At 43.0% G+C, this 24,086-nt stretch overlaps 1 protein-coding gene across 1 annotated transcript in view; it reads left to right on the plus strand.

Annotated features, from left to right (window-relative positions):
• The first annotated feature begins 9,646 nt into the window (after positions 1–9,646).
• Positions 9,647–24,086, plus strand: part of LOC125009277 (cadherin-2-like) — a 67,593-nt gene continuing 53,153 nt past the window's right edge. Inside the window, exons 1-2 of the mRNA XM_047587069.1 lie at positions 9,647–9,842; positions 14,978–15,119. Coding sequence (XP_047443025.1) covers positions 9,801–9,842; positions 14,978–15,119 — 184 coding nt within the window. The 5' untranslated portion in view covers positions 9,647–9,800. The remainder of the gene's footprint in view (positions 9,843–14,977; positions 15,120–24,086) is intronic.

Genomic DNA, 24,086 nt, shown 5'->3' on the forward strand with positions numbered 1-24,086 from the left:
AGAATAAGTGGAACCACTGTGGAGGGTCACATAGTAAATACAGCTTCTGCTTGGACACCACCCTGAAACATTAAACGTTGCATTAGCTTGCAGTTAGCATTAGAATTAACGTGTAACAAGACTCCCTCAAGTGACGATTAACTTAACGTAATTGTAATGCAATGGGCAGACATTTACACATACCAAATTGAGAAACCCAGCGTCTCCACGAAAGAAAAGTTGAAGGCATACAAATCGTTAGAGGCCTATAACAATGTTTCGAATGGATAAGTGCAAGATTTACAATAGAAGAATTTGAACGATGACTTTTGTCCATACGAACACAGAGGGGCGGTCTTTATCAAGTGAAGCCTCTCCTACAAAGACATTACCAGAAGTAAATGCCTGCCTGTGGAGTTGCCTGTGGAGGCTAACATAGCAAATACAACTTCTGCTTGGGCACCCCTGAAATACGCAACTAACTTTGCATTAGTGATGATGCATTACATATTAATCTGACCTGATATGAAGTGTCCAAGTTTTCTTTTTACTTTTAATCGCCAAAACCGAACCAAAGTTGTCTACGACTGGAAGTGGCTGGTATGTGATAAAACTTCAACTTAGTTTTTCAGTTATGGCAACAAAAAATACAGCAAGAAGACATTGTCATGGCTGAAAGTGACAGTGTTAGCCTCAAGCTTCCCTCAGTTTTTCCTCCAGCTAACATCGTGACATCACAACGACGTAGGCCATGAAGGGCTCTTTAATACTGGGACACCAGTATACAGCATCCTCAAAATAGGTTTCAGTCTGTGAGGTGTTTCCAGGGATCAGGGGAAAAAGAACCTAAGACCTCTACTGTACAGTCACGTGAAAACATAAGTGCATCCCATGGACATTGTTGACTTTTAAGGTCAAGGCTGCAGCAACACCTGCAGTATATGAATCGAATTTATTAGACATTTCAGCTGAAGGTCTTCATCAGCGCCATTAAAAAAGCACCCCACAAACAGCATTTTAAATAATGTATGAGGTAAAAAATGAATGTCTATTTAAAAGAAAACAACTAAATATGTACATATAAATATGAGCTAATGGGGCACCTGGAATATGGGCTTGGATATATGATCATGTGGCTCCAGGCCAAACAATCACATACATCCACCAGCTGAGATCCTAGCATTGTACCAGACTGGCAAAAAGATGAAAGCTGAGCAAAGATCAATGGTAAAAAACAGGAACAACAAACAAAATGAGGGGGAGTAAAAAGGTTAAAGCAGTTGGAAATAAACCTGCGTAATCCCAAACACTCTTTAGTCAAGCAAACATTTGATGGATTGTTACAGGTAAAGGTGTATAAAGGTGCATAACATCATTTATCCACCAACTGACACTCACACTCACACTATTCATTGTGTCAACTGGAGCCAAATTAAATATTTGGAACTAATCACATAGTCATGCATAAAAACAGCAATAAAACAACCATTTTCATGAATCTGTATATCTTAATTAGTTTACATCCACTTGAAAATTTGTTTGCAACATCATAAAAATCTATTTGATTATAAAATTTGTAAAAATAATAACCATATATACTGTCTGAATGGTTTCTGCCTCAGTTCACTAAATCACACGGACAGGATGTGGAGTAGCTGTACACGTGTTGGTACACAGGCAGCAGATGACTTGAGAAGCATCCACTGTGTTTACCTTTAATAAATCACGTGCAAACAGCTGCTGAGAAGTAAACCCATTCCATTACACACACAAGGGATGAGTCTGTTACGGCTCGGTCTGTTGTTTATGAGGAAAGTGTGTGTCATTGCCTCACTTCCAACTTTCTTTTTTAGTTAAAGTCGTGTTTCATATTTCATTCTCAAAATGAAAGGTCCATTGTGTCAGGATTGGCGCATATGTGATTTTTTGATATAAAAGTCGAATAGGTCAGACCGGTGTGGTCATGTGCAGTAGACAAGTTGCATGGACTTGAATAAAAACATATCATGTGCCTCTGACTGTACAGTGGAGGTATTGTGTGTTCACAAAAAGAAAATTATAGACAATAAGTCATTTAGAGTTGTCATATACACTGATCAGGCTTAACATTATGACCACTGACAGGAGAGGTAAATAGCATTGACCATCTTGTGATAATTCAGTGTGTTCTGATGGGAAACTTTAGGACCATGTGACATGTGTGGATGTTACTTAGACACGTACCACCCGCCTAGACCAGACCAGGCACCCCCATAGCAATAACACTCCTTGATGTCAGCAGTCATCCCCAGCAAGAATCAGCCTGACATGGACACACACAAAAACGGTTAAGGAATGAATAATAATAAGATGAAAAAAAATGCACAAGGTGTTGACCTGACCTCCAAAATCTTAGATGTCCATTCTCTGATGAGTCACAACGGTTTTGGGGGCACATGATAGACGAGGATGGTGGTCGTAATGTTATGCCTAATTGGTGTATATTATTAACTTGGCTGTTTCTGAGTGATGACCAAAAGAACCAAAGAAAAAAAAAAATACAGCTGAGTGAAGATACGCTTAATTTATTTTGGGCATGTTATTGTTTGAGCAGGAGTCGAAAAATTAGGCGTAGGGTGTAGAAATGCTGTACAGATGACCCATTTGGGTGTGAAGCCACTTGCATATTAATAAAAAAGAAATGGACTCCAGATTATCAGATTCAGTATACCACATACATTTAATTTTAGGCGCAGCAGAAACAGAAACAAGTTCACAGAGGTTGATAATGTTTGATTAATTAAAACATTTGCAATTCAGCCATTACGTTTAATATGAAAGAAATGCAATCACTTAATATTTAAATAATGTACTTTGTGAGAAAATGTTTCTAGCCTTTAATACATTTTAAAAGTATGATGTCATCCAAATTAATTTCCATTTTTTTTTCAATCATGCAACTTCACCTTCAATGCAATTTCCAGTTGAATATGCAACAGCTTTAAGCTGGATGTTGTCCAACAGCAGCTCTTTTTTGTTTATCCTCTCTTTGAATTTTTCTTGTCGTTGATTTATTTTCACCATTCCCCTATGGGTTCTTGCGTTTCAGTGCTTAAGTGTTTTTTTTTCCCCTGCAGGCAGAGAAATTCAGCCTTGGGGAATCGCAGGCTTCAGCGCTTACTTAGAATATAACAGCAGTTTGCGGGAAATTTCCATGCCTGATGACAAATAGTCCCACATCAGAGTGATTCTCTCTTTCCTCAGGCTCTTCTTAAACCAAACATGAGCTTTCTTTCAGACCAGTGTACAGATTATCCCTCAAGGCCATTCCTTTGTTTCTTGGATGTGGGTTTTGCCTAAATCACTTACTCAGTCATTTGCATAACACCACTGTTTCAGACAAAAAATGCTATCTGAGGCATATTTGTGGCCCATACGTCTGCTCATACGGTGGAATTATATCTTTGTGTTCCTGTGTTTTAGTTTCCTTCTGACATCTCCCTTAATGTTGCCCTCAGAGGCCGCCACAACCCAGTCACCTCCAACCCACTCTAGGGGAATTTATGAACATGGCACCTCATTCATTGAGTCAAACAAATAATCCCTGAATGTAAAACTATTATGTGGTGTTACATTACAGGGTAAATTATTATGTAGTAACATCATTTTACAGTTTATAAAATACATGTTTTGCATATCATTGTTTATGCCTTAGAAAGGCTTGAGGTTTGAACAGTACGCATCTACAAATGTCAGACCAAATCAGATCAGACCAAATTATATTCAGTCTAGTCAAGACATTTTCTTTTCCTACTGGGCTGGTCTTTGTGGATCTCACTGTTGGTGTGGTTGAGCTCAGATAAGATCATGCCGTGGGACACAGATGCTGTAACCTATACCTATGCATGTAGCAGATGCCGGTGCGAGCCAACTGTACTTGTTGCCAATCGACGCCGGGTCTTGTTTCTACCTCCTGACTCACTTTCCATTGCCTCAACAATGATGACTCAAAATTTGAAACGTTTGGGACGGTGTTTAGCTCAGCAAATAGAGAACCCTGTGTTGAGGCTACAGTCCTCGCTGCATCGGCGCCCTTTCCTTTGTGTCTCTCCCCCATCCCTGCCTCCCCATTTCCTGTCTGTCTCCACTGCCACTTTCAAATAAAGGCTAAAATGCTGAAAAAAAAAACAAACAAAAAACAATATGAGGCATTTATGATGAGGAGGACAGAAGAGGAGAGCAGAGTGTCAGAATTAAATAATAAATAAATAATAATAATAATAATTTATACTGTATTGATCCCAGAGGGGAAATTATGTTCCTGCTGTTTGACCCATCCATTTGTTCACACAGTGTGTACAGTTATGCAAGTTTTCATTTTATAATAGTTCAGTACTAGTTGCTTCTAACTAAGTTCAGTGTCTGAAACAGCATTTTCACATATTTTGTATGTGTTCACTGTTTTTTTTTGTTTTTTTTACTGTATTAGCTCGGCTATATAGTAAGTGAGGCTGCTACCTCAATATACTTCTGAGTTTAAAATAAATAAAAAAATGACTCTGATGCCTTGTATTCTTGATGAAGGTATGATTTGAAATACACTACGTTGTCTTGGGTTTACCACACACATTAGGGTGTATTTACACAAAGTATCGGTATCGGATCGGTATCGTCAGTACCAGTCTGAATTTTACTCAGTATTAGATTGGAAAGGAAATCGGTGCTATAGAACATCATTAACGCATAGTTACATTTCTTGAGAGGTACTAAGCGTACGGTCTGGGTATGCTCTGCTGTGTTGATGCTGCAGCTACAGCGTCACATTGATGCAGAAGCCGTCTATTAAACATGCATTAAAGCCATAGCAGTGGATGAACAGCTGAATTACGGTTTGTAAGTAAATAAATGCTCCAGCTTCTCGAAGGCCATGCTCCTTAGTGCTCTCTCTGTTAGTCAATCAGTTAGTCTGGGAGGATAAGGCAAAGTTTCCAGAAAGTGCTTCACACATGATAGTAACCTATATTAAAAATGTTTGTCATGACATAACAACTTCTACAAATCAGATTAAAAGATGTGAAATGGAAAATAAAGTAAAAAAAAAAATACAAAAAAAACATTTTTGGCTTGTCTACAGTCCAGTTGCCTACAGTGTTTTTATTGGAGGTGCAGATAAAAAAAAGGACATTTAATAAATGAGTCTTTAAGGAAAGATGAATCACAAGAAATTAGCTGCCAAGGCTACAATTTTATTAGGCCATTATGTATTAGCTGCTATAGTCACTGTGGAGTCATGGACTGTGGATGAAGATGGGCGCAGCCTCCGTGACATCAACCACTTCGTGAACAAGTCTAGCAGCCTGGGATGGCATCCGCCTGTCATTCGAAGCAGCCATGTCCTTAAACAGGTGATTTATATAAAACCCTTATACGGTTTCAGTAAGTGGAGAAACTAAAACCGTTTTTGTTTCAGGCTTCACAGTTATTTCTGCTTTGATTTGTACACAAGCATCATCATCAAAGCAGCGCAGTAGTTTCTGCGTGCATATGTCACAGTCATCAGCAAACCTGCATATACACACACTCACCCCTCCCTCCTGACACAGCCACACAGCTCCCCCACCCACCGCCATGCTGGCTTACTTACTTGACAATATATGATTCTTGAGTCTTGAAAGGCTTTCATATCATACAGTAGTATCTTTGTAAAAGTTGTTCAACAACTACATCAGTGAGTTGATTAGTGAAAGTAAATGGTTAATAGAGTTTGCACAATATTAGGAAGGTGGTCATATTGTTCTGCCTGATCAGGGTATATACTGATTCTTACACCGCTGCAGGTTTAAAAGAACTACCCTAATCATTAGGCTGCACAAATAAACCCATTGCATAGGGGAATTATGTTTTGCTTTATAAACCAAATAGATAGTTTGACACTTATTAGTCCATTTACTCATTTGGGTATAAAGGCATCCACTTCCATATTCATGAAAAATAAAACGACTTTTCCCAGTCATCTGATTCAGTGCATCAACAACAACAACAACTCATTCTCCATGTGAAACACATCCAGAATAAAGCTCATTTAATATATAAAAGTGCACTGGCTTAAGATTTATATCGCATTTTTCATTTATTTTGAAAATTCGTCACTGCTTCTTCCAATTAGCATAATCTAGCTGCCTCTTCATTCAGATGTTCCCATTGTGTTTTGCAGATCTCGGTCTTGATTGCAAACTGTGTAGTGACGCGCAGTTGCATTTCGGGGCGTTTTGGTCAGTGTTGGGTCTGCGCTGTACACCGAACAGCTTAAACTGCCTGTCATTCAAACCACATAGTCTTCCCATCCTTACTGCGCTGTCACAAATGATCTAAGCAAGTGAAAGGTTGAGAGTAGGACACGCACTCATAGATGTTCATCATTTAGTGCTAAATGCATTGTCGTAGTGAGAAATCCACTTTTCTCTTTGTGTCCCCGCTGGCACTGAAGTATCAAAGCAGTCGTAAAGGTCACACACTGTCAGTCATCGGGATGATAGATTTTACCTGTGCATTAACCTTTACAAATAACTCCTGTGCTCTGCACAGATCTGTGGACAATAGTAAAGAAAACAGCTGCTCTCTGCTATGTAGATGCTTCTAAACTGGTGCCAACTCATTAAGTGGATTAAAGTGCAACTCAGAATTTGATTTCCCTAAGTGATTAACATTTGGTCAGGGAAGTGCCCTTAACATGTTTAATCATGTATCAGAGGTGGCTTTGAATAATAGTGGAGTACCATCTGTGCTCTTATTGGATGATGACTTAGGGTTATTACTGTGCAAATTAAAGAGTCCAGTCTGCCAACGGGTGTTCCCCCAGTCATAGGATATACTGCATGAAATAATGAAACCTCTCACACAAGATGCATAAGATTATAGATCTATAAATATTTTTGTTATTCTAATGTTTACCATTAAACCCTAAAATCAATATTTATCTTTATCAAATACAAAAAGTGGCTGCACTGCTGGTCCTTGGAGCTTTCGTGTTTTACTTTCCAGCCTGCGAATGAAATCATGTTACTTTGAGTAAAAACTTTCAGTAGTGACTGTGATCTTCCTGATCTTTTACACCACAGGCTGCACCTCAGAGAACCATCTGTTGGTCTGCACGCAGACAGATACAGGTGCTTAAGGTTTCTGGCCCCTGTGGTCACCCAGGACCTGAAGCGATAGACGAACACTGATTCCATCATCAAGAAGCTCCCGCTCGGGAGAGGAAGTACTTTATGTTTTTTCCAGTTCAAAGTTCCAAGTTCAGTCTGACTCAGCAGCTGTTAATGGGAACGAGGAGTCGGGTTATTTGTTAACCTTGACACAGTCAGCTGCTCACACCAGCGAAAGATGTATGACTGTAATCACAGTCTATCGATACCTTACACTGCATTGACACCACAGTTGGCAATAATTATAGAAGCTCTGAAACTGGAAGGAACATAACAGCCTGACCTAAAAAGAGAGCATGTGCCAATTTAACCCAAATGCATTTTGGTGCAATCCATTATGCTTTTAGCATAACAAAAATAGTCCTATAAAAAAAAGACTCTATACTCTATAATACATTAAGTTTCCTTTTAATTAATTTTACCTTCCTTTATGACACTCTGTGATAGTTCACATTTGTGTCATCACTCTAAAGAACGCCGTGCTTTACCATCTTTGATAACCTAACTTCAGCATATAAAAGTGGTGTACGCAGAGTAAATGAATGTAAAACAGCGTCCGCATCAGCTGATGTGCATTACCATGATTAAAAACATGGAAAACCACTGCATGCTAAAGGCCTTGCCTTCATGATACATTGATGTTGACATGCCACTGACTGCTTCATCATCTCCCACAGCAGAAGACGCTTCTTCTCAGCACCTCTTCCAGGCCTCGGGGCTTTAGGGTTACAGCTCAGAATATGTCCTATGGAGCTTGGTACAGTCAGTGCGCACACACACTGCATTTGTCCCTGCCATTCCCAAGAAGATAAGAAGAGGTTGGTTGGGCCAGGGTGGATGTTGTAGAGCAACCGGGCAGTGGATCTGATGTGCAGCTCAGCTCTCCATAACAAGGACCATGAGACCTTCTGGTCTATTTTCTGCTCCTACTGAGTCCACACCCCTCGCTGTCACATCCCTGCCTCAGTAGAGGCAGTAATGTCCTCACCAGCACATTTTTCAACAGCCTGGTTAACTACATCCTGAGCCTTCCACTTCATTCTGGTCCTCAGCTCTATACTGGAGTATCTGTCAAGCAGCACCATGTCTGGCTCAAGAGACCATGTGCCAGTGATACACAAGGCCCACCCATTCAGCCCTTTGTGCCGGATACTCATCGCTTAATTTTCTGTCCGACTGCAACAATTTAATTCCGAGGTCCTCACTTTCCTCCCGTTGTGTCGCTGTCAAATGGGTCAGATGAATACACTTGTACTTCATGAATGAAGCAGAGATGCTCACTGGCAGATCAAGGGCAAGGTCGCACTCATGAGCGAGTAATCTATTTCCCCTGCGCTGTGAATGTTCAACGTGAGAAAGAAATGGCATCACTTCGACACTTTTTCCAGGGTTCACCGCTTTCCATCAACAACACATTCCTTTCCCCCAAGGTGCAAAAATGACTTCCGAGATCAAATGTATCAGCCCTGCAGTATCTATATTCTAAAGCATGGCTAATGCGCACATCTCAAGTATGTACATATTTTAGTTTCCTGTAATGTTAAATTACAAATGCCTTTTTGATGAAAGTGCGGCAAATTAGCTCCAAATTTACACCTCTGAAGTGATAAATTATGAAGTGATAAATTATTGCAACACATGGACACTAGGTCACTCAGAAATGTGTAGAGCACAGGGGGTTTATTTGAATCAGACAAATCAAGAATCAAATTATCTTAAACTACGACGTTGCTCCTTGTGGAAAACATTAAAGTGACTGCGAGATAGATGAGGGTATGTAGCTACATAAGCCTCTATACACTGATCGGTCACAACATTAAAACCCCTGACAGGTGAAGTGAATAACGTACTGTAGATCATCTAATTACAAAGCACTGTTCTCATGTGAAACCTTTGATACTGGCATGTAAAGTAGGTGTATAGGATGCACTAACACCATGGCAACAACCATGCCACGCAGCAACCTTATGGAAGAAGAAGTTTCAGCTTGCACAGGAAACTGCTGAGGGACAAAAACCCCTCATAAAAATAGTTACAAACTTTGCAGGTATCGTCCCTAAAGATTAAGCATCTGCAGGGTGTGCTAGAACAACGCTGGCCCAGACCCTCAGAGCAGCACCTGTTTTTATTCCCAGATGAATAAGAACTGTTGGAGGCACAAGGGAGTACTAAACAATACTCATGCATTTGGCTTTAATGTTGCGGCTGATCGATGTACGTTACATCAATAATCTACAGTTCTCCAAAGAACAGCAATGTGCCTGCAAATGAGTTATCCTTCCACTTTGGTAGTGGTGGTGGTGATGGGGTCTCAGTTTGTTGTGATAATGTCGAAACACTTTGCTTTGGGAAAACCTAAAAGCAAATTCGTTTGATGGCAGGGGTCAGCAAACTCATGATCCTTAAAACTAAGTTCCCCCGGTGTCCGTTAGAGGGCGACGCCGAGGCGCATGCGTTGAGGGGCTGGCGTTGAGCCAGTCCCGGGCGGGCAGGAGTGCCTCTGAGCCGGGCAGAGCAGACAGACCGGAGGAAGGCTGGTGGAAAGAGGAGGGCTACCTCATGCCGCCGGGCTTTACCGGGAATTTAAAAACCTGACGTTCTGCTTGGCCCGCGAAGGAGCAAATATAACGCAGCAAAATGCATTTTCTTGGAGTCTGGATGCTCGTGGCAACCGCGCAGGTAAATATTTCTCCTTTTTTTTTTCTTCCTGCGAGTGAGCTGCGGTAGGATGCTCCTGCAGCAGAACAGATTGATGCCCGTTAGGCGGAGGAGACGAGCGACCTGCTGAGAAAGAAGGGAGGACAATGCAATCTCACACGACTCGGTGTCCGCTCCAGACTGGTTATTTTACGCATTTTTTTCTCCCCCGCGCTCCTCTCACTAAAACACATCGATACGAGCGGTCTTGTATCGCGGCGTAGCTGTAGCCGAGTGGCAGCGCGATGCCGCCGATCCCAGACCTGCTCCGGTCCCGATGCACACGCTGCTAGCCCGAATTCGTCCGGCAAACAAGAGAAATGCTCTCCGTGCGCGATGCTTTTCTTGCGGGTTTCAGCTCGGATGCTCGCGGTCGGACGGCTCGAGCGGAGGAGATCTGCCAGGAGGGTCCTGAACACAAATACCCAACCCGTAGTCGGTGACGGGGAGCCCGTGCGTCGCCTGATTCTGCGGCTCCTTGTTCCACCAGCCGTGTTGCTTTCGGCTAAAATAACACGCTTGACTTTTTGTTGGGGTTGCGGAATCGTCCATTCAGACTGTATCACTAATGTTTATGGTTATTATTTAGAAATAAGGATGATAATAATAAAAAAAAACACGGCTTAGTTTTATTTGTCCCTACCACACTCGGGCTTTTATTCTAGAGTAAAGGTTTCAGAGCCTTGTCTGATCCTAGGTTTTGGCCCCTGGCAGGTTCAGTGGCAGCCTACTTAATTCAGTGCGCACAGCCTACTCCTCCATCCACGAGCTCTTTCTCATGTTTTATTGTTATATCATCACTATCAGCCTGTGCGTGGGACATTTTGTGACTGAGATACTGAGACGCCGTTCATGACATGTCAAATGTTGCCTGGTTTGACATTAAGCAAGAAGTGTAAACAGGGCACTCATGGGGCCTCAGTCAAGGCTGTGAGAACATTCACATATAAAGGATCATGCATTCTTAAATCACTGCATGTTTTATGGCAAATTACTGACACTGAAAGGCTGCTTATTTATTTATTAACATATTTAATGTAATAAAAGGAGCTCGGATGGTTGGTCGGGCTAAAGAAGAAAAGCGCCTGGGCTTTGAGAAGTGGTCAGTGGCACTTTTTCAAGATCATATCTACAAACAAATTATCATGTGTGCGCCTCAGAGGCCCGATTGATCTCGATTTAATGAAGGCGAAAAGGTGACGGCCCCCCTGGACGCGCGTGGATCAATAGAGCGGACAGTGCCGTGCCAGAGGGTCAAAGGTCAGGTCCTAAAATAAACCCATCACTGGATGCCTTGCCCTGGAAACAGCAGGGTCAGCGTGTTTCGAAGGGCTTACCTTAAACCCCCCCCCTGAAAGAATTGATCGGTGTGCTTTTGTTGCATCCCAGCTGCAATTTGTACCGTCTCATCTGAGCTTTGATCATGTACGTGACTGCTGCGGGTGGAAGGTGGTGGTGGAGGATGGTGTGATGATATGCTTAGTGATTCAGCTGACACGTGACAATGGGACGGTTTAAAGACCTTGTCGGTGAAGCTGTTTAGGCGGAACATTGAATACGTTTGCGGAGGTAATGACCCCCGTTTCCTCCCCGCAGCCTCGAGATACAACAGTTGAAAGAACTCCTCGCAGGAAGTTGGTTTAGCTCTGATTTTATCTGCTGTCTCACACATTGTCAAATCAGCTAGCCTTCCTTCTGATAACGTTCCTCTGTCTTTTGACCTATTTTTTTTTCAGGAGTGTGGGGCTAAATATTTGTCAATCCGGTTCTTTATGATGACACCGGTACAAATTTCTGTTGCTTCAGTCAAAGCTTGGGATGCCTGTTTTTGACCTGTTTTTTTCAGGTGTTCTTCTTTCCTGCACCACGTATGATGTTAATTCCGTAAGCTAGATAAAATAATTGTTTGCCAAATTAGCCTCCTCTGACTTGGGTGTGGACGTACAGTTTAGAGACCAGGCTCTTGCAGACGGTGTATTGGGTGGTGGTGTCAGCGCATGACTCACTAACATCTGTGCAGCCTGATGCCTCTAAATGGAAAATGCATCATACCGTTACACTTATAGACTTCCTCCAAAACAGCCTATTTATACTGGATTCATTTGAAATGCTATTTTTTATTTTTTTTTTGCTATTCTTTGGTAAAAGAACGTGTTATTCATACGTGGAAATGTTAAGAGCAGGGATTTAACGCACAAAGACGTTCACTTTAATGTTAATTTAATTAAAAAATAAATGGTTTCGGGGAAATAACAGCTGAAGCGAAGTGACTGTTTAATTGCTGCCGGTGAGGTAAGGAATTAATTCTTATTAGTAAGGTGGGAATCCAGGTGTATTTCCAGCTGTTTGTTAAGGAGAACCGGCAAAGTTTGCAGCAAGTGAAGCTTCCTCCTTCTGTGGCATTCGGAAAAACTCTTACTTCCCACAGATTAGTCAATCGACAGGAAATTATAAATCTAAAATTAGAATATGCGGTTATGTTTTCCATCATTTTATACAGGAAGTAATAGAGTGACACACAGCTTAAGTGACGGCAGTACTCTGTGTGTGTCAGCGGTGCTTGAGTACAGATGTCGGAGGACTCTTCCAGCCTCTAAGTTGATCATCACTGATCTGCATAAAATGAATAAACGGTTCAGGGTTCCGTCGGCGTGACCTGATTTCTCCCTCTCCGTGGCGTGCTCTCTGATTATCTCCGTTCACTGTGAAATCATGGGAACCTTGCGTGAGTTCCCGTCCTGATGCTCCAGTCAACAGATCGTGGTGCACACGTACTGCAGTTTGTTTGTTTTTTTTGTTTTTTTTTTCTTACTACAGCATGCACTGCTGGGAGTCCTGCCGCTGATAAAGAGGTCAGGCACCACGGTGGGGGTCCCAGCTCCGAGCAGAACTTAGCAGGGTCTCAGCATTTTATTTTGAGAAAGGCTCCCCCGAAGCCAGGATTCACTTCGGTGCAGAATAACAGCCCACAAATCAGCGTGTAGTGTTTACGGCAACACACCTCAAGGTTTTTTTTCATTTTCCCTTGATGTTCGTTTCTCACAATGACGGCGTCATCCAGCAGCACTGAAGCCTCAGTCAGTCTCTTCCACATCCTCGCCTTGTCACATACCCGCTGTGGCTGTAATTTTCTGTAAAGCGTACGGCGCGTGAACATGCTGTGACATCTGAGCCGTAGTCGCTTAAGTCGAGAATTGCATTATTGCCATTTGAATTTGGTTCTAAACATCAAATCCAGGCAATTACTAAAGTTTGTATGTAAATCTATAAATTAGGTCTTCAGCAGGGGGTCCACGACCCCTAGGGGGTATGCAGAGGTACTGCAGGGGAGGGAGTCGCGACATCTTTGGTTGATTGGACATTTTTATATATGTTTTATATAAGATTTTTAAATTTCTTTAAGTACACATTGAACATATTTTATTAAAGGGATAAAATGGAGGCAGAAGACATTATCTTTCAGGCAGCACTTCACTCATTCAGCGATGCAGAGCCTTTAATCGGAGTCTCAACAGCGCACCGTTTCACACATAGCCAAGACCTGTCAATCCAAGCCACCTGTACACAGCAGGCCCCGCCCATACCACACGCTGACTCTGTCAGGTTTCCCGCAATTGGCCGAGAGCCTGTTCAGTCCCTATAGGTTTAATCCAGAAGCACGCTGCAATATTAGCAGGAGAGAAGTCAAATAGTGCAGCTTGCTCTCATCAGCCAAATGCTGAGGCCAAAATGTTATGGGGATTCACTGTCCCTACTACATTTAGCTAGATTTTAAATTATTGCCAATTATTTTCTTCATCTGTTACCATACTGTTGCACATGTTTGAAAAAAAATATATTTGAACCTGTGTATTATTTGATTAACTTAGAATTGAATGCAGAATGATAATAATCATGTATATTAGAAGACTTTGAAGACCCCTGATTTATGATTAGTTGGTCTGGGGAAATTTCAAAACCTTCATTTCATTCATTTCTTAAATGATCAGGACTCAAGCTAGTAACTGTTTTAATGGCCACTATTTAAATATAAGAATAGTTATTAATTAGCTGGTGAGTGGAACCCCCTGGCTTAGCAACAGTGAACACTCAAAGTCACGTTTCCCTCATATTTTATGCTGTAATGTTGAAGTAACTTCCGTCTGCTCCCTGTCTAAATACATTTGTGCGCTGCAGTTTACTTTTTTGACCTCTGGGCTTCTTCCCAATTTTTTTCCCCCCACTTCTCCTTTTTGCCTGCTAAATGTCAACACTGAAGCGTAGTGTAGGGTTCTGCAGAAACGCATCATCAGGCCACAGTCTTGCTATGTTTACTTCCTCTATCCTTAGGCCAACGGTCGGGGGGGGAGATGAAAGCCAGCCGTCCTAAATCCCTCTGTCCCACTCCTTCCGAAACACGCCGCGATGGGCAGCGAGGAGGACACGAGGGTTTAGAGTTTTTTTTTCTTTTTTTTTTTTGGGTTAAGTGGAAGCAAATCACAGCATTCCTCTTGGCTTCGGTACTTTAATCACGGAAGAACTCCCCCGTCACATACTAACAACCTACAACAGATGCTTTTATGCCGCTCTGTGGAGTAAGAGGAGTGGGAATACTCGTCAGTGTGTGTGTGTGCGTGTGTGTGTGTGCGTGTGTGTGTGTGTGTGTGTCAGTGTGTATGTGGGACAGGAGGTGGAGGGAGGTTCATGGCGGGCTGACGCTCACACAACAGCAGACACAAACGTCTAGACGCTAATTAGCATCGAAATTAATTGACCCAGTTGTCTGCTGCTCTTCCTGGTCATTAATAATGGCCTCTTGGTTTGGACTGGTGCTGGACTTGATTTCATTTTCCCTTCGATGCGCAACATTTTCCTCGCTGTTGTGGGACAGGACAACAAATCTTCTTAATAAACTGTGTGAAAATTAAATGATTGGTCTGTGCTAATTAGTTCCCTCTTTTTTTATATATATTCGGATTTACCTACTTGGTTTCTATCCCTTCATATCTTTTCCATCGTAAAGCACAGCTTAATAGTGATAGTAATAAAAAAAAAAAAAAAAACATAGAATAACCAAATGGCGTTTTGGATGAGGTTCATTTTACCCCCTTTCATCTTTCTTTTCTTTCCCTCTGCAGGTTGCTGTGCTGGGCGGAGAGGCCCAGCGGTCGTCGTCGTCAGGCAAGCAAGGGTCGTTGCCATGCGCGAGGGGGTTTACACAGGAGGAGTACATCATCGAAATAGACCAAGAGCTGGCAAAGGGACAGGCCGTCTTCAACGGTTAGTGCACACAAACTCCACACACACACAGAGAGTCTTGGAGCGGGGACAGCTCCAGTAATAATCCCCTGCTGTTGGGTGGGGGTTGTTTAAGAGTCCTGCTGATATTTGAACCATAATGGACCTTCAAGAGGACTGACCTTTGCGAAGACCGAGTGTGGATTAGACTGATACTCTGAGCCGATGCAGCCCTTCTGTTGGCGATGAGTGTGCTTCAGTCCGGCCTGATCTGATTACTAGTTTCAGTGTTGTGATAAAACACGAGGGTCGTTTTCGTGAGAGCAGAAGTGGATGCTTTTGCTTCCTTTTTAAAAATCCGTACTTCAGTGTGCTTGAAATTTCCATCACCAAAATACGCCGTCTCTGTTCTTCAATTAAACCTTGAGAAATCGAAGCTTGCAGCTTTTGAATTCCCGTAACTCACGACGGTTTAGCGGTTTAGCGTGGCTGAACACTGGAAAGTTGTGCTTTTGTCTGGGAGTACCTTCTTCGCCAACAAATTCCTGGGTCTCCCCTGTCATGTGTCCCCCCCCCCAACCTGCAGCCAACAGCAGTGGTAAGTCATCATTACCGTAATGCCAGATTTTTTTCCCAGAAAGCGCAACTTCCCAGTGTTCAGCCATAATTTGAATTTTATCCATTGGTGTGTTACGGTAATTCAAATACAGCAAGCTTTTTTTTCTTTTTTTTCTTTTTTAAATCTGCGGGCAGATGTTTCTTAAACGGTTAAAAAAACGTCTTCAATGTCTTTCAAAACCCTACAACTAAATGCTAACATGGGTTACAAGGCCTGGTGCTGTTTACCTGATGAAGTCAGATAAATCACTGTGATACTCCTCTGCGCTGTGGGTGTCGGAGAGGTCGGAGTGATCAGTATTGACCTGACCTCGGGGCATCAGCGGCAAGCCGATCGATGACCACCGGATATTTGTGGGAATGGTGACAGACCGGCATATGGGTGGGGGGACTCCTCCAACCACTGACACATTCATCTTTGTACGCGTTATATAAAGGACAATACTGCAAGTTGCTTGCGCGGCTGCTGCTTCTGCTTCCATATAGGAAGCATTCAGACTGTAAACTAGCGCGTGAGGACATTGCGTTGGACATGTGGCGGTTTGTCGTGACAACAGCCGAAGCATTCAGAGATGCTTCAGATTTATTATGCTCTGGTGAGAGTTGTGTTGAGGCCTTCGTAGTGGGAGGTTGGCAATTTGAATTCCTGGGCTGTAAAAAAAAAAAAAAGTCATTGGGACATCTACGGCCGAGAAGAAGCTCTTCCAGCTGATAGAAGAAGCCTGTGGTTGGATAGAAGTGTCCACTGCCCTGGGGAAAAGACACAGATAAATGGAGTTCTCTCAGCTGGGATGAAATCACTATCTGTTGTGTTTGAATGGTTTTTGTTCTGACAGAATGAATAAACCTCCTGATTAATATCAATTAATGGGGTGCGGGTGTGTGAAATAACACCCGAATTTCTAAAATGGGAATTCTCATTAGCCGTGAGTAGCAGGCATTCGCAGTTTTCGCTTGAGTTGCTTACTTTCACCCCGACAGTATCAGCTGTGGTTTCGGGCTATTGTGGAAATACTTGTTGCCTCATTCGTTTTTACCGGATAACAAGAACATTTGCTGGGCCTGCTTCAGATTAATGTAATCATGCAAACACAAATCCCACGGAGAAATAACGGCAGGGAGGGAGGTTTGGGTGCGGGTCCCTAAATCGTAGTAAAACAATTAGCTGCGTGTGCGGTGGGTGGATGATTCCTGCGTGCATGCGGACACGGGTGGCGTCAGAGCTGATCGCTACGGAGCAGTGAAATGGGCTTTTGTGACCGCATCCAAATAACAGCCCTGAGATGTTGTGTGTGTGCGTGTGCGTGCGAGATAGAGAGAGAGAGCTGGAATGTGTGTTTGTGATCACATGTTTTTGTGCTTCAGTGAACATGTGTGGGCCCTGTGAAATGTAACAAGGCGACACTGACCGAAGCTGACAGACTGGCCGTAGAAACAAGGACAGAGTGTGTTTCTTTGTGTGATTCTGTGGCGATAATTGTGGTGTGTGTTTGTGTGTGTGTGTGTGTGTGTGTGTGGTAACCGAGATGCATCTCAGTGCAGCTATTGATGACATGTGCATGTTTTGCTTGATTTTTAATGGTTTTCTGCAAGTGGCCGAAGTTCTGTCATTATTAACACTCAGGAAGATGGATACGCACACCGACCAGGCCTAATATTATGACCACCTGCCAAATATTGAGTTTTCCTTGTGTCTCCAAAACAGATGGGACTGTAACTTGGGGGGGGGGGGGGGTGAGCATAGGGTGTATTTTGGGTCTGATGGCTCAGGGAACTGTTAATTATTTAATTGGAGCAGAGGAAGAGTGAATGATAAATGAGAGGACCGAGGCGAGGAGCATAATTATAAAGAGGCAGTAAGACTGGGCGTCTGGGGTAATGGCTGTGAAGAAAAAGGAGGTTTGAGGTCGACATCAGCAGCACACTTGGTCAGACTGACAGCAGGCAGCAGGAAGTTCAGCTGAAGGTTGTGCTCATTTGAATGCTGCCGTCAGGCTTCTTAGTTCAGCCAAAATGAAACGACGTATATTTAATAAATATAATTAATAGTTGGACTGGAAACAGGTCTGTTTATTAGGCAATATGCTGCACCCTGTAACAAAAAAACAAAAAAACCTGGATAGAGGCCCAACCATTGTCTTCTGGAATCAACATGGAAATTTGCATTACTAGTTAGCCTTTATTTATTTGCATGGTTGCAAATAAGACCAAGCAGTTGAAGCTCAGCTCTTTTCTTGGTACCGGGGCGCGGTTTAGCCTGTATTTCACCAAGTAAATGGACCTTCGTCAAAAGGTGCAGCTCCGAATTGAAACCAACCTCTTTTGCCGCAACGAAGAATTGGTCATGTCTCCAAAAATAAAGTGGAATTATTCGACATTTACAGGAAACTAAAGTATTTTCTGAGCGAGATTTCTGTGGAAATGAAACAAAAACAAGTAATGGAGTGGAAAGTTGATACAGCTGTTGCCAGGGCAGTGTTTGACTCAGTGGACAGTACCATGGTGTGTGTGTGTGTGTGTGTGTGTGTGTGTGTGTGTGTACGTTCGCGAACAAATAAATATAGTGGTTTAATTTGCTTTTATAGGCATGATGGAGGTGTTTGTGTGGATCTCCTTCCTGTTTGTCATCTCGGGTATGTGTGTCTAAGTAGGCGAACATGTATATGTATGTGTGTATGTGTGTGTGTGCGTGTGTGTGTGTGAAGCATTTATCTCCGCAGTGTGGGCAGTTTCTTCTTTCGCGTACAGGATGCGTACGTGTTTGCACGCATGTGTATATCTGCACTGCGTTTGCTGTGCTTGCATGTGTGTGTACAGTATCTCTCTCTCTCTTACTGTGTGTGTGTGTGTGTGTGTGTGTGTGCTTGACTGTGTGTGTGCGTGAGTCAGCCTGAGGTCAGTGGCTGCCCTGTACTTCCTGTGGAGTGCAGCAGGGCTGACTGCTCTGACCTTCCCATTTTCCCATCCATCCTTCCTATTAAGGCAGCGAGTGTTAGTCAGCGATACAGCCCCGTACAGCCGGCTGCTGGTCAGCGCCGCCACGCACAGCTGTGGAAACCCCCATCCCACGAGCCGGCAGACACTGACCACATTCATCTCGCCACATCCTCCCTCTGAATCCCTCTCTTTTTTCACCATTTCTTCCCCTTTCTTTTCCAGTTTCGTTCTTTTCTCTTGTCATGCAGGGGATTGCCCTACTTTATTCTCGCCTCATAAATCACTGTCTCCCCCTCTCAGCCGGATTTCGGGAAGGGTGGCAGGGATGCAGAGTGAGAGCTCTCTCTTTCCTCTTCCTATCTGAAGCCGTCCCACTTGTCATCCCGCACGCACGCACTCGATTTCCTGATCCTTGCTCGTTGGATGTTCTTGGCTCACATTTGTCGACGTCTTTGTATGATGTGGTGTGAGATGTGTAAATTTTGTAGGACTGATGCGATTCATGCCACTCCAAGTTATGAGTGGTTATTAATTTTATTCTTCCATGGTCTGGGCAGATGTCAGTTTGTCATGTCGTTCACTACATCAGTACTGGAGCTTTTAATGAAGCTTTGTATGACAACATAACTGAATTGGAATAGAATTTGTATTGATATTTACTAAACTGCATCGAAGTTTGGTTGTTTCACAGATAAAACAAGCAAATGGGACGACCTGCTTTTGGCTAAAACATGAAATAATATATCCGTTATCACACTGGTGCCGTAATTCCAGTGTCATAAACCCAGTATCACAGGCAAACACAGAAAGAGACGGTTCAGGAACGACTTAAAAAACATGAAAAGCAACACAAAGTGTCAACCTGGCCTCCAAATTCACTAGATCCCACACTCATCAAGTAGCCCCCCCCCCTCAACCCATAGGACCCAAAGTTCCTCTCTTTACTGTTGCCAGACACCACAGGACGTTCCTCAGAAGGCTCATGTCCACTCTCTCTTGAGTCATACTGAAACTGATGTGGACTTTTCTGGAAAATGACTGAAACAATCGAATGCAGAAAAACTTTTTTGCGTTTTAATAGTAACAGTGAATAAAGTGACATTTGTACAGATAAATGGGAAGGGCATCGGGAGGGGTCTGAGACTGGGGTCACACATTTGATGACTGATGCTTGCACATTAGATGGATATGAACCAAAAAAAAAACAAAAAAACAAAAAAAACAGGTGACTGACAAGCACAATTACACATATACTGATATTGTGGTAGAGTTGCAGTACATAAACCTCTCAATACAAAGATGCAAGCACATTTCAAAGCTCAGTCGTGAAAAAAAAACAAACTGACACAAGTCGACAGAAATGTGGACAAAAGTGTAAGCAATCGTTAGCATAATAGCATAATTGCCTGAGTCATTTTTTGACTTACTGTTAGAATATCAATAAAAATGCCAATGTGTTTGCTTAAAGTAGTGTCTTTTCTTATTTTCCCAAAATGTTCAAATATGGCTGAGGCTAATGATATGATCTGATGAGTCATCCGATATATCCTGTGGGTGAGTACATGTGTGGGGGTATACCCAGAGAGTGGTACAGGCCTGAATGCTTGACCTGCACATGGAGGGGATACCGTGGCTCTGTCACCATGCGGTAAAGGTTTGGAATTACTTATCCCGTAAGTGGGAAGAGCCACTGCGAATCAATACTGAGACGTTCTGAGTGATCACTTTTATGCAACGATGAAACATTTCCATCCTGGACGCATTGATTTCTTCCAGGATGACAAATAACTATTGGGCTTGAAGTGTCACTGAAGGGTTTGATGAGTATAAAAATTATGTGAATCTTATACTATGGCCTTTGCAGTGACCGTTCTCAATTTAACCCTTTAACACCATGAGCCTCAAATTGTACGCCCAGACTTTTTTTTTTTTTTTTGCTTATTTCGTCTATAAAAGGTTCAGAAAATGTCTTGTGAGTAAGTGCTTTAGCCCTTTTTTCCAGAATACCTAGAAATTCCTTTCAATGTCTGGCAGTTAATTACGATTTCTTTCATGGTATAAAAGCGGAATAATCTTCCGAAAGCGGTGCAAGTGAAATCACTGTAATGACTGTAAAGTGCAACGTCTCAGGTTTCTGAAACCATTGGAATTTTTCCGCAGGCCTTGATGAGAATACGGTAACCCAAAGTGCACTCGTCCAAACGTCCTAATTCAGTTTTAAAGGGTTAACGCCTATTGAAGATTTTGAACCTAAGTGCCACTTTCTAATGGTTAGAAGGTTTTTATAGGTGTAGCAGCTCTGCCTTTCACGCTGCATCTTTTGTTGCAATTCTCACCATTGTGTTCGAGAATAACAACGGTCAGTTGAGGATCCACTCGAAGAGTCAGTTAAAATGCAGTAAACGCGGTAAAGGGGGCTGCTGACAAGAAGGTGGGAAGCTTCTGTCAGCAACAATCAGGAGCAGTGGCCGTTTATTTCTCTAACGGCGGTCAGCGAGGAGGGAGGAGGGCAGCTTCTGTCACGGCCAATCAGGGTTTCATTCATGTTCTCATTGGCTAAAACCAATCTGTACTCTCCCATCATCATCACTATCAATAAAACTGACCTGCCGTCAGGGTGCAAAGCGACAGCCTCACATGTTTGCGTGCGAGCGTGATGTAACCGACGTTTAAGATGGGAATTTACCAAAAAGACAGCAAGTACACAGAAAAAGAAAAAAAAACAAAAAACCATGGCTCGCTTATGTACGGTTGGCATAAGCGTTGTTTGGACAGCAGATCAGCCCTGTTGCTTTACATTCGTTCATTCTGGTTAGACGAGCTAATTCAAACCATTTCACATCAACCAGCATCAAGTTTAAGTCAACTCAGTGAACTCACTTTCCTTCTTCCAACTTAGAGTTAAACTAGACGGAGTGACCACAAACCTTCTGTGTCATTGTTGTTTTAATTGGTCACCCAGTTAATTAGCTGGTAGAAAAACCAAAATGTTTCTTGTGGGTGATTTATATAATTTTAAATCAAGAACAAATACAGTGAATGCAGCTTTAATGTTTATTATTGTTGGTCATGATTTAAGTACAATGGAATTTGCGGTTTTGCCAACGATAAATCATCCAGCCACAGTGGAGATGACATGCCTGAAGCCGTGGAGGCTCTTTAACTTTTTTTTTCCACATATGTGTCATACGCTGCTTGTTAAATGCGTGCATTAGCAGATTTCCTTTAAACACTCTCTGAAGATGTCTTTTCTTTGCTGATGTTGGTAAAAGCAGATTATTGTTTTCACTCTGCCTGCCTGTGCTCATCATGACTACAAGGCTCAGACATCTGCTAGAGACACTTCTGGACCACTAAGCAAAGCAGACAGCGAAGACAGAAGGGGGCCCACTTTCCCTGAAACATGGTTTATGTTTATACACTGCGTGTGTGAATGTGTGTTGAGGAGGAGGAGGAGGAAGAGATACCGGGTCTGGTTCTTATAATAACCTTTGTAAGTTAAACTGACAAAACCCAGGCAGTTCCACTCTCAACTCTACAGATATATAGCTGGAATGTCCTGTGTGAACTCTGTGCGTGAGTGTGTGTATGTACGACTATCTATGAGAAGTTTGCGGCTCAGACCACTGGACATGTTGTCTTGTCCTCGCTCTTCTTTAAAGGGCTTTTTGAGAGGCTTGCTTTTGGGGTCAATGGTAAGTCCATGATAAGGGTCGGGGTAAGGCATTCATTTGGGATGATTATGGTTAATTTCAGGAGGAAATGTGGAATGCATTCTTTTCAGTAAACGCCCCCACAAAAATAACCACGCATATAGCATACAGCGATCCGGCTTAACATTATGACCACTTTCCTTTCCTCATATTTCGCTGGTTCCCCTTTTGCGGCCAAAACAGTTGTGACTCATCAGAGAAAGGAGAATGTCATTGTTATGGGGGTGGGGGTGCCTGGCCTGGACTGGTCTGGTCTGGTCTGGTCTGGTCTGAACTGGTCTGGTCTGGTCTAGGTGGGTGCTACATATCTAAGTAACAGCCACACAAATGCCAGGTCCAGAAGTTTCCCAACAGAGCGCTTCATCATCACCATATGGTCAATGTCATTTACTTCTCCCGGCAGTGGTTCTAATGTTGTGGCTGATCGGGGCACGCGTGCATGTGCACCGTCACGGGTGTTCACCGAGTTCAGCTAAATCCCGTCCTCCCATTTTTCTTTCCCTGCCTCCTTCCATCTTCCTCTCTGTCTGTGTGCCTGTCTTGCAGCCATTTTCTGTTAAATGAATGATGGCTGCACGCCTGACCTCACATCTGACTAATGAATGTGTGTGTGTGTGTGTGCGCGCGCGCGTGCGCGTGTGCGACTGTGAGAGCGCAGCTGTGTGTATTTATGAGTGGTAGAGCTCGGGCTGTGCGGGTACGTCAGAGCTCGTGAAAGCGGAGAACGTTCCTCATCCATTTGATGCTCTCTATTTGCACCAAAGATTTACATGCACCGCTTAAAGTGATGGTGATGGAATTATAGCAGAACTCCGAACTGACTGGTGTGGTACCTGACTGATTATCCCACAAGACGTGTGCAATTTCTGACACCGGTGGTCTCCAGAGGATAAAAGACTTCTGTGGCTTTGATTTCAAGTCAAATACCTGCAGAAGCAGCAACATCTCCATCCAGCCTCGGCTTCACTTGTTGCTTAGTCCGGTGTAAAAGGTTACATCACGTCTGTATGGCTGATAACTGCTCCATTTCATATCCCTTTGAGAGGAAAAAAAAAAAATCATTTTCCGTTTAAAGCCCACTCCTCCGTGTAAAACACACTGGCACTGAGAACACGCCGCTTCGCCGACTCTGCCAACACTCCCCATCACGGCCCTCTGTTGTTTACAGTTCTGCTACATCACGTCTCGACAGTGGAAATTTCAGGTGATGCCAAGCAGCAGTTATCACTGTCAAAAGAGGCTTTTTGTTAGTTGCTAAATAAAGATCTATGCCAGATTCCGATATTACAGATAAAACACTTTCTCGTTTTCCTCATTAGTCATCGTTTCCCTTGTCCTGCCTGTCGTATCATTATGCACCGATCATTCACTACGTTAATGCCGCTGGCAGGAGAGGTGAATACCATTGACCATCTTGTGACGGTACAATGTTCCGTTGGGAAACTTTTGAACCTGGCATTGGTGCGGATGTTACTTAGACAAGTATCACCCACTCAGACCAGACCAGGCATCATCACCCAATGGCAATGACAAAGCAGGAAGCAGCCTGACACACAAAAATAGTTTAGGAAGAACTCAAAAAAAACCCATAAAAAACCGCACAAGGTGTTGTCCTGGTCTCCACGTTCACTGGATCCCAAACTGATCATGTATCTGTGTGATGCACTGGAACAAGAATGGAAGACATACACAGGAAGGTGTTTGTTAGGATATGTGATATGTGATCAGTATGTGATACGGT

Source organism: Mugil cephalus, chromosome 6, assembly GCF_022458985.1.
Source record: "Mugil cephalus isolate CIBA_MC_2020 chromosome 6, CIBA_Mcephalus_1.1, whole genome shotgun sequence".
NCBI classification, from domain to species: domain Eukaryota; kingdom Metazoa; phylum Chordata; class Actinopteri; order Mugiliformes; family Mugilidae; genus Mugil; species Mugil cephalus.